Source organism: Gekko japonicus, unplaced genomic scaffold, assembly GCF_001447785.1.
Source record: "Gekko japonicus isolate JY-2015 unplaced genomic scaffold, Gekko_japonicus_V1.1 scaffold2364, whole genome shotgun sequence".
Taxonomy (NCBI): Eukaryota; Metazoa; Chordata; class Lepidosauria; order Squamata; family Gekkonidae; genus Gekko; species Gekko japonicus.
Window position 1 is genome coordinate 80,843 of NW_015173209.1, and position 11,355 is coordinate 92,197.

At 40.5% G+C, this 11,355-nt stretch overlaps 2 protein-coding genes across 2 annotated transcripts; one reads left to right on the plus strand and one right to left on the minus strand.

Moving 5' to 3' along the window:
- The first annotated feature begins 513 nt into the window (after positions 1-513).
- LOC107120035 (vomeronasal type-2 receptor 26-like) lies at positions 514-8,101 on the plus strand. The gene is made up of 4 exons (XM_015422676.1): positions 514-870; positions 1,626-2,486; positions 4,968-5,094; positions 7,188-8,101. Exons 1-4 carry the CDS (start codon positions 514-516, stop codon positions 8,099-8,101), a joined length of 2,259 nt encoding a protein of 752 aa, XP_015278162.1.
- Positions 8,102-10,158: 2,057 nt separating this feature from the next.
- On the minus strand, positions 10,159-11,100 carry LOC107120037 (olfactory receptor 6P1-like). Its single transcript, XM_015422677.1, has one exon. The coding sequence runs from the start codon at positions 11,098-11,100 to the stop codon at positions 10,159-10,161; it is 942 nt and encodes a 313-aa protein (XP_015278163.1).
- Between the last annotated feature and the right edge of the window lie 255 nt (positions 11,101-11,355).

Here is an 11,355-nt window from a genome sequence, read left to right on the forward strand (position 1 = left end):
AGAAGTCAGGAGTTAAGGACTGGTCTTGATATGCCCAAACTCTGTTGAATTTATAGTCTATATATACATTACAGTTCTCATGAGTCCTAGAAAAAAAAATATTAATACTGGCAAGGATGCTTCTGATCTATTTTTAAACAAACAAACAAACAATATCTTTGAATTTGAGATGCAAAATGAAATTTGTTCTACTCATTAAAAATACTTAATGAATCAGATCACCAGTGTTTACTTGGATTTTGTTAATATCAATACTGTTGTAGCTAAATCTCTCTGTCTAACCAATCATAAAGGATTGGATCCAACCAGCTTTCCTGCTGGTGAATGAGAATGGATTCCCTTTGGCCATCAAAATGCTATGCTGGAGACTGTGTAAAATGCATGAAAAATAATGATGTAGGACAGGGGATGTAGTAAGAAATGGAAATGGGCAAGATTGAACTTCCCTCTCAAAAAAGCTGGCTGGATCCAACTCTGCACTTGCAAACAGAAAGGTACTGTATGGCATAAGCTATGTCGTGGATACTGCAGACTATATTTAGCAGAACAAATAAGGATATGGTGGGATCTCATTGCAGAATGCAGACCAAGAACTACCAGCATGTCCAAGCACTAGTTTTTGCTGTTAATGAGATCAATGAGGACCCCCTGCTGCTAGCCAACATATCCTTGGGATTCTGCATATATGATAATACTTTTGATTCAAGGAAGACCTATGAGACAACTCTGGCTGTTTCCTCAACCCAGAACAGAAGGCTTCCAAATTACAAGTGTGACATGAAGGACAACTTGTTGGCTCTTATAGGAGGAATAGATGCCGAAACATCTGTTCAAATTTCAAATGTCTTACACAGCTACAAAATCCCACAGGTAGGAAAGCTTCCTTTACCTTCCCAGCATATCCAGTCTAATTACCCCACTCCTGGCTACCCTCTCCCAAGCTTCTTCCTGATCCCTCATATTAGGAAGAAAAAATAAATAGAATGCTTGATGAGAAAAAGGACAAGAAAGTGCCCAGAACAGAGAGTTGAACTAGGGCCCCAGAGACACATATTTAGGTGTGACACTGATAAGATGTACCTTCTAAGCTGAAGGTACTGCACAGAATAGTTTTGTGGACTGAACTGAGGAGGCAAGAACCAGGTGGGCTGCTCCTGCGGTCCTTGGAGGTTGAGATTAAAAAGTTGGGTATGGGGGACAGGTATGTGATGATACCGCCCTACAGCACCTTTCCCTGATTAGTCAGAATGCCAGACTGATGTGGGTCCCTGAAATTTCACATCCATAGTTCCCCCTTTTGATTCCCAAATTAAGCACATTTCTAATAATTTATTACAAACTTCTCTGAATTTCTCATATTTTACAAGGTACTAAAAAAACCAGAAATAGCATTGCACTTTTCAGTGTCTGTTCCATATGGACCTTTCAGTCTTTACGAGTTTCTTGGTGCATTTTCCTGCCCATTTGGTGGTAGTTTGTTTTGGAACCACGCCCACTGTTTTCAGATTTAGGAATAGTTCCTGTCATAAAATTGCCACTATGTGTCTACAAGTAATTACAATGTTAACCACAGATTATTCGTTCATGATTTTTCCCTCCTCAGATCTTCATGTCCTTTTTTTTAGCTAGTTTATGGCTCATTTGATCACTTACTCAAGGATAAACAAAGGTTTCCTTCCCTCTACCTGATGGTGCCAGACAATGTGTTTCAATATGTGGCGATAGCACAGTTACTCTTGCATTTTATGTGGACGTGGGTTGGAATCATTGTTCCAGATAATGACAGCGGTCACATGTTTGTGCAGACCTTGGTGCCGGTACTCATTCAAAGCAGCATTTGCATTGAATTCACAAAGGCAATTCCAACCATAACCATGGATTTCAAAGGCTTGGCTCTTATGAAACTAGTTGAATCAATGAGTGGAACTCTCACAAAGGGGAAAGCGAATGTGATAGTTCTTTCTGGAGACTCCCATTCCCTGTTTGGGTTTAGATTACTGATAGCTTCATATTTACGGTGGTCAATGAAGCCCATAGGAAAAGTTTGGATTGCCTCAACTGATTGTGATATCACCTCAATAAAAACTCGGGATATCATGGATCTGCTGAGCTTCAATGCAACCCTGTCCTTTGCATCCCAGGCCAGTGAAATTCTGGGATTCAGGGATTTTCTCCACACCTTGAGCCCTCATCATATGTTTGCTGATATTTTCATACGAGATTTCTGGAAGGAGGCATTTGCCTGTGTGTTTGGAAGGGCTGGCTCTGCAACACAACGGAAGCAAAAATACTGCACTGGTGAGGAGGAGCTGGATACCCTGCCTGGGTCTGTATTTGAAATGAGCATGACTAGTCAAAGCTATAACATCTACACTGCCGTTTATACCATTGCACAAGCATTCCATTCTATGTACACTTTGAGACTCAAAAGTACTTTGAGACTGCACAGAAGATACCTGGAGCCTTGGAATATGCAGCCATGGCAGGTAATGTTTTCTCTGGAAGTCTGGACAGCTGACATGTGGTATGGATGCTCCTAGCAGCACAGGTAGTACGCTTCTGACATTCTTACATAGGAGAAGGAAGGGCTGTAGAAAGAAGTGGAGTTGGCCAAGACTGAGAGAAAAGGCTGGGTGGATCCAACCCTGGGGAAGAAAAGTAGTACGGGGAGCTTGATCTGGGCTACAGAATGTGCAGGCAAGGAAACATTTAAGCATGCCTGCATTGCTTCACTGCCCCTAATTTACTCCAGCCTGATTTTCTTTTTTTTAAAAAGTGCTGAGCTCTAATTAATTTGCCCATGCACCTTATCAAGTGAAGCCTCAACTTATGAGTTATTCTCATGCTCCCTCCTCAGTTGCTGCCTCCTCCCTGTCACAATAGACTACATGAAAACCACAGGGTCTGTGCATGTCTGTGTTAAGTACTAGGATGACACTAGCTATGTAACACTTTCAATCGATTGTAGCACTCATGCCAAAACAGGTTGCCAGTTAGGACTGCCCACAATGGTATAGTCAAACAAGCTGGTGTTATATGTGTCATAGCTTTCTGAAGCCACAATGTAACACCAGAGGTTGAGTTCAGATGGGCAGTTTGAAGTGGGAGGGAGTCATGGCAAAAAAGAGCTGGAACAAACTGTTCCAGCTTCTCCCATTCACACTGCAGCGACTGATGCGGGAGCATACCGGGAGGAGGCACAAGAGAGCGTTCACACTGTTGGCCCAGAAGCATAGCTGTAAGGTTCAGCTTTCTTTTTTTGGTAATCTGGAGATGTGCGCTTATGTGCATAGGTGCATAGGTGCTTATGTGCATAAGCAGACAAGAAAAAAACGTGGCTTTTGGTGTTCACACTTTGTTGGTGTGGGATGGACATGGGATGATCGCGCTTGCCAGGGTTTGCTAGCACTTTCACCAGGTATCTTTTAAACTCAGGAGCGAAGCGTTACAAGACGGTTTGAGTACGGGTGGGGAACGCTGGACAGATGTGCCTGTGTGAATGACCCATTTAATCCGATTGTGAAATGTTCCTCTCACACACCTATATCGGGGAAAACTGCCCGTCTGAACTTGGCCAGAGTGTGATAGGCATAATTATGTATCAAAATAATAAGAGAGCCCCCCTCCTCCTTCTTTCACCAGTGCAAAGCTAAGAGAACCCAACTCCATTATTGCTTCAGAGAATAACAAAGGCTTGGATCCTACAAACAACTTCTGTGTATGGTAGATAGTGTAGAGTGCACTTCCTCTTTTGCTACCACTTCTGTTTGCACAAGAGCTTCCTGAAAACAACTGACTTTGTGCAAATAGAAGCTCTAGAACAATAGAAAGTGCACTTTGCAGCAGGGACTACCTAGTGCATATGGAAGTTATTCATAGGATCCAAGCCATACAGTCCATCAAATAATGGCTATGTAGAATTTATTATGTAATATGGGAAAATATTGTTGGTTGCCATGTTGCAGAAAATCAGTTATAATTCTAAAGGAAAGGAGCTTATAAATTATCGTCATGCCAAATTTAAAACAGTGGTATTATTCCTTATATTTTAGCTGCATCCATTTTTGGAGAAATTACTTCCTAAAAGGAAGGATGAATCAACAACTCGATATAATATTCTAAACTGGATATTGTTCCCAAATATGTCTTTTAACCAAGTGAAAGTAGGAAGAATGGACTTTGCTGCTCCTGGAGATCATCATAATTACAGTATTGATGACGATGCTATTATATGGAACAGTATGTTTAATCAGGTGGGGATCTCAGATTCTCGGGAGCACATTTAATAGGAATGTATCTTTTTGACTGTGGAATATCAGTTCTCTTGTGCCTTTTAATTCTTGTAGGGAAAAGCCAATACCATACAGAATATTACAGAACACCAGAATACCAAAGCTATTTCTCATACACACATCCCATGATTACCCAAAACTCTCAGCCAATAATAAAGTTAGAGGGAAAATGTACTTCACACATAAAAGTCACCACTTGATGCTGTAACCGACTAGCAATAAGCCTGCATGTATAAATGAGTCCATGAAGATTTAGGATTCTGTATAGAACTTGCTCAGGTCCCTCTAGACCAGTGGTGGCGAACCTATGGCACAGAATTCTCTGCCAAATAATTTTAAGTAAATGAAAGCATTTGGGATTGCTTTCCTTACTTTGTTGGATCATCTTAAGTTAATGTACGAGTTGTTTTTTTCTAAAGTAAAACCTCAGTATTCAGGTTAAATTGCCGTGTTGGCCCTTTGCGATAAATAAATGGGTTTTAGGTCGCAGTTTGGGCACTCGGTCTCTAAAAGGTTCGCCATCACTGCTCTAGACAGTTTATGCTAGACCCAGCCCCATATGTCAGATTATTGAATTTCAGGGAGAAAGTGGGTAGAGAGGAACTTAGAGAATTTTCTTTCACAATGCTGCCAACATTCAAACTGAGAAAGGCTATGTCTTGTCTTTATTGGTAGACTGTTCCACATTCTTTGTGCACTGAAAGATGCCATCATGGATACAGCAAGATGCAACAAAAGGAACAGCCGGTTTGCTGCTATGACTGTGTTCCTTGTCCCAAAGGGACAATTTCTGATGAAATGGGTAATTTGTTTCAAAATAATGGTCATGACTTTATTGTTTTATATAAATCATAAACACTCATCATTGTCCTTAACAGTGGCACAGTGTACATAAGCCTGAAGAGTTTTCCTGGCAATCTCCCACATACAGTTGGTCGACAGACAAACACATATATATAACTTGAGTTCTCTGTACATGATCAGACACTGGATATAGTCTTAAATTCATGTAGATTTCTTCTGAGAATAAAAGTACATACTTTCATGAAACACAAGAAGCACAGTATGCTCGGAGTCCATGAACCATGCACAGTAAGGGTGTGCATCCAGGTCTATCTGCGCTGGAAAATATGTGGAAAATACCATATCACTATTTATTGCCTATTCTTTCAGCTGGATATAGTGGGGGTATGAATTTCAAGCTATCAAGCATAGCCAGACCCGGATAATCCCCCCCAAAAAAAACAGAATTATACAGGAAAAAAAGGATAACTGCAGTTAACTGCAACCTTTGGCTCCATTATAGCCTATGGGAACCATTACAATCAATGCTCTCCATAAGCTATAATAGGGAATCAATCTGAGGGTATACAGGGGTCTGGGAGTTGTTGTTTTTAGGTAGAGGCACCAAATTTTCAATGTGGCTTTTGGTGTCTCTCCTCAAAAAAACACACACACACAATTAAAAAAAATTGGACCAGGGGGTCCAATTCTATGGGCCCCCAAAGAAGGTGCAGGATAGGGACATTTTCTTTGAGGGCCCAGAGAATTTGACCCCCTGGTCCAATCTTTTTTTAAACTTGGGGGGTATTTTGAGGAGTGGCTACATTGAAAATGTGGTGCCTCTATCTCAAAAAACAGTCCTGAGATACCGTCATAGGGTATAATGGTCCCATAGGCTATAATGGAGCTGAACAAATTTGGGATTTTTAGGGGGGGAAACTGAATCTGAATACCATACTGGGTTTTTTTTGGGGGGAGTCCCTTTTTTAGGGTTCAATATCTCTGAATTTAAAAAAAATCACATTTTTTCACCCCCCTAATGTACACTCCTTCAACTCTGAATTAATGCTTCAGAATCTTGAGCACCAATTGGGATATGCCACTGCTTGTGATCTTCCAAATACTTTCACTGTATTTTGGCTACTGAGCTGCGGTGGCTCAAGTGGTTAAGATGCTGAACTGCAGGCTGTGGAAGGTCAGTAGTTCAGCAGTTTGAGACCCGAGTGTGCCGCATGATGGAGTGAGCTCCCGTCTCTAGTTCCAGCTCCTGCCAGCCTAGCAGTTCGAAAGCAAGAAATTGCAAGTAGATAAATAGGTACCACTTCAGTGGGAGGGTAACAGTATTCTGTGCGCCTTGGTGTTTAGTCCTGCTGGCCACATGACCACGGAAACGTCTTCGGACAGCGCTGGCTCTTCGGCTTTGAAACGGAGATGAGCACCGCAACCCCAGAGTCAGATTTGACTGGCTTTCAAGCAAGGGAACCTTTACCTTTACTTACCCTTGGTCATTGCAAGAAGCTTCTTGGGCATCATTAGGAGGTGCCTCTATAGTTGTTTATATGCTTTCATGGCAGATGGATCCAGGTTCAGCTCCTGGTATCTCTAATTCAAAGGATCTCAGACAGCTGTAGGTGTTTGGAAACTACAGTTCTTTGTCAGAGACACTGTCATAGTAGACAACACTGAGCTATTCTTACCAGGAGTCTGACTCTGTGCAAACCAGAATCACATGTTAATATATATTAACCTCAAGACATGATTTCTTATCCATACAGTAAGAATTCCCTTCCATGTGGGTTGGGCTGTGGTTTGTGATCTGCATACCTCATCCCTTAATGGGCAATAGTTTTGTTCTGCACATGAACATATATTGCTTGAGGTCTTTACCATGGATTACAGTTGATGAACTAAATGTATAAACTGATTGAACTTGGTTTTGTTCCATGATATAACTATACGTCATACATGCAAAGCATTAATTGTTATTGGCAGTGTTCAGACGTGTAAACCAGCTTGCGAAGTACATGAAAAATGGGAGCGGTGCCACTGCATTAGTACACTTTGAATTAATCAAGTGGTTGTTGCTGTTTTCTTTTTGTTCTTTGCTTTCAGATTCGGAGCAATGTGTAAAGTGCACAGATGATCGATACTCAAACGAGGATCGGAATAAATGTCTTCCTAAGCTGATAAGCTTCTTGTCCTATCAAGATCCTCTAGCAATTGCTTTGGTTGCATTAGCTGTTGCCTTTGCTTTCATTACAGCTTGTGTGTTGTGGGTCTTTGTGAAGCACCACAACACACCTATAGTGAAAGCCAACAACCGGGATCTCACATACATACTTCTCATCTCCCTTTTATTGTGCTTCCTCAGCTCTCTGCTCTTTATTGGCTATCCTGGAAAAGTAACCTGCCTTCTCCAACAAAGTGCTTTTGGCACCATCTTCTCTGTTTCGCTTTCTTGCATCTTGGCAAAAACCATCACTGTGGTTCTGGCTTTCATGGCCACAAAGCCAGGAAACAGAATGAGAAAAGGGGTGGGGAAACACCTGGCAAAATCTGTGATCATTTCCTGCTCACTCATACAAATTTCTGTGTGTGCTGTGTGGTTGGGAAGCTCTCCCCCATTCCCAGAGCTTGACATGCATTCACAAAGTGACCAGATCATAGTACAATGTAACGAAGGATCTGTCCTCCTGTTTTACACTGTCTTGGGTTATATGGGTATTCTTTCACTCATCAGTTTCATTGTGGCATTCCTAGCCAGGAGGCTGCCTGATAGTTTCAATGAAGCCAAGTTCATCACCTTCAGTATGTTGGTGTTTTGCAGTGTTTGGTTATCTTTTGTTCCCACCTATCTATCCACCAAAGGGAAATATATGGTGGCTGTAGAGATCTTCTCTATTTTAGCTTCTGGTCTTGGCTTACTGAGTTTCATATTTTTCCCTAAATGTTATATCATCATTCTGCAACCCAACAAGAACACAAGGGAACTTCTAATGCAGAAAAGAAAAAGTGCTGCGGTTTGATCTTTTTACCATATATTTGGGTGGTTCGTACAGTTAGCTTTCATGGAGTGTCAGTTGGCATGGTGGTGAAACACAAATATGTGTGCAACTGCCAAAATTTGCAAAATAATATTTGAAGTGGTCCATGTTTATTATAACATGCATGATCCTTCATTTTGAAAAATGAAAGCAAGATCATATGAGTGTACATACATGTTAAAAGAATTCAGAATTTCCAAATGTTTGGGGTTTAATTGAAGACAATAGGAACCTCCTATCTCTCAGTAAAACAAGATACACTTATCTTTATAAAAAAATTCCTCTCAACTGCTTGCTGTGTTCTCAATGCCTATGCTAAACTCAAAGAGCCTGAAAAAATACAACACCATGTAAAGCTAACAGACAATTATAACAATAACATTGACAACTGACACACTATTATATCACACACACACATTTCCAAAAAGTCAATTTCCAAGGCAAAATAAATATAGCAGGTGACATTAGTGCTCACAACTCAAGTCTCTTTGCTTTTGCTTTTTGTAGAAGATTGAAGCAGTCAAGCAGTCAACACGATATACCAGACTGTAAGCAGTTTCAGTTGAACTTCTTCTCTTCTTCTTTTCTTATAACTTTATTTTTATAACTTTTTCAAAACATAAAATGTCACAATACAGTCAGGTTCTCATGTTCCGGAATATAACCACTTCAGTTCTTTTTTTATAAGTGTGACATTCTTAATAAAATAACATAACTGTAACAATAACCTTAACAAAACACAAAATCTACATGTTTCGTAGGTAAGGCAGTAATAGAGTGATTCGTATTGATCATATATTCAAAAAATGTCAACCAGAGCTGTAGACATTTTCACAGGATCTCCTCCCAGTGAAAGAGCCAGTTCTGAGAAGTGTTGCTCCTGAAAATGACACAGGACATTGGGAGTGTTGTTTACCAAGTCTACTAAATGTCCTGCCAAAAATAACCTTTGGATTCTTAACAAAAGACAAAACCTTCTACAATTTAGATATTTGAGAGTTCACTAGATGGAATTTGTCTCTGCAATATTTAATGGTGGCATCTCATAGTCTTTCTTTCCACTAGTTTACTGCCACTGTTATTGGAAAACATTCCAAAACACCAGATATTACACTGCCCCTAGATTGACCCATCATTGTTAAGTGGGGTAGAGGAACACTTGCCCAACCTTTCATTTCCTACTAAATTTCATTGAACATGGAAATCAATTTCTAAGTGCCTCTCCTACCTTAGAAATGAAAAACCATTAAAATGTGTATGCAAATGTAAGCCATCCATCCTCTTTTTAAGGGGCTACCTGGAAAATGACCCAGTGTTTCATTGGAGTAAATACTGTATATATGGCATTTAAAGAGTAACTATATTAAAGATGTATATAAACACCCTTTGAGTCTCATTTTAATTTGTTGTTGTTGTTGTTGTTGTTTAATTTATACTCCACCCTATCCCATAAGTTTTGCCAGTGTTGTAATATATGGACTGGGTTCCAGAACAACATGTTTAAAATCAGTCATGTGTAAAAATCAAACAGATAGGGGCCAACATATATCACAGGAGTTAAGGTACTATTGCAATCAGGTTGCTTCTGACCACTTGTTAGATCTGTATTTCTGAAAATCAATGAACATGGGCAAATGTAACAAAAACAGGTTGCTTCTGACCACTTGTTAGATCTGAAAATCAATGAACATGGGTAAATGTAACAAAAGCAGACTTCCTTTTGGCAAATGACCATATTTTATTTTACTTAAACTATTAAGACCACTACATGGGATCCTGCTTTTTCACTCCATCTTACGCTATTATCTTCATATTACCATCACACATAGCTCTTACCCATGCAAGTTCTATTGTAGCTAGCACAGATTGTTTGGTGCCTCTCTTTTACACCACTGAAAAATCTGCTTGTATCCAGTTCTTGTGTGCCTTTCATGACTTTGTTACTGCAAAAGCCATTATGATATAAGAGGAAAAACAGTGGTGCAAACCTAGTCTTTAGGACAATATGTTTTAACTTGTCTCTGGTAGCTTTACCCTTTTTAAACCCACCCTAAAGAAACAGCTTTTCTATGTATGGCTCCGGTTAAGGTCTCTCTTACTTCCTTGTTCCGAAGGCTGTAGATCATTGGGTTAAGAAATGGAGCTATGACTGTGTAGAGGATGGACACCATCTTGTTGAGGTCAAAGGTTCCAATGGCCTTTGGTCGAGCATACATGAATATGGTGGTGGCATAGAACATAGAAACTACTGTCAAGTGTGAGACACAGGTAGAAAAGGCTTTATGTTTCCCTTTGGCAGAAGGGATTTTTGCAACTGCACAAAAAATGCATATGTAAGATGTTCCCGTCACAAGCAGTGAGGTCATCAGGACTGCTAGTGCCACCACAAAATCCAGCAACTCAATTGGTGAAGTGTCTGTGCATGACAGCCTCAACAAAGGAGAGAGGTCACAGAAGAAGTGTCTGATGGCATTTTTATTGCAAAACTGCAAATTGGAGATCATCACCACAGATGGAAAGGAAGCCAGGAAGCCACCTAGCCAGGAAGCTAGACTCAAAGTCATGAAGGCTGTATAGTTCATTAGTGATGCGTAATGCAATGGACAGCAAATGGCCAAATACCGGTCATAAGCCATTGTTGCCAAGAGGAAACATTCAGAAGAAGCCAAGGATAGGAAAAAATATAGCTGAGCAAGGCAGCCCCCCAAAGTGATGGTCTTCTCACCCAATAACAGATTGGAGAACAACTTGGGCATAGTTACTGAGACATAAAAGATTTCTAAAAGTGAGAGATTTCCTAGGAAGAAATACATTGGAGTGCGAAGGTGACTGTTCAACCAAATTGTCACAATCAGGAGGACATTTTCCAGAAGAGTTAAAAGGTAGATGGTGAAGAACAATGCAAACAATAACAGCTGATGCCGTGGGAGCTCAGGAAAACCCATAATGATGAATTCTAAGTGTGAGGTTGTGTTTTTCATTTTCTTGTGTGTCCTTTGTTACTTTCACTTGCACCTGGCTGGATGACCTTGGGCAAACCGTAGTCCTGATAAGACCTGTTCTTGAAAAAGAGCAGTTTCTGTCAAGAGCTCTCTCAGCCCCACCTACCTCACAGGGTGTCTGTTGTGGGGAGGGGAAGGGAAAGGAGTTTGTAAGCCACTCTGAGACACCTTTGGGTAGTGAAGGGCGGGGTATAAATGCAATATCTTCTTCTTTCACTGTTAAGAAAAGAAAAG

Bases quoted from the DNA above. Each gene is read 5' to 3' on its own strand.
- LOC107120035 (XM_015422676.1), top strand. From the start codon at position 514: ATGTCGTGGATACTGCAGACTATATTTAGCAGAACAAATAAGGATATG. The intron at 871-1,625 runs GTAGGAAAGCTT...CCTTTTTTTTAG, and splicing joins ACAGCTACAAAATCCCACAG to CTAGTTTATGGCTCATTTGA. The intron at 2,487-4,967 runs GTAATGTTTTCT...CTTTATTGGTAG, and splicing joins GGAATATGCAGCCATGGCAG to ACTGTTCCACATTCTTTGTG.
- LOC107120037 (XM_015422677.1), bottom strand. From the start codon at position 11,100: ATGAAAAACACAACCTCACACTTAGAATTCATCATTATGGGTTTTCCT.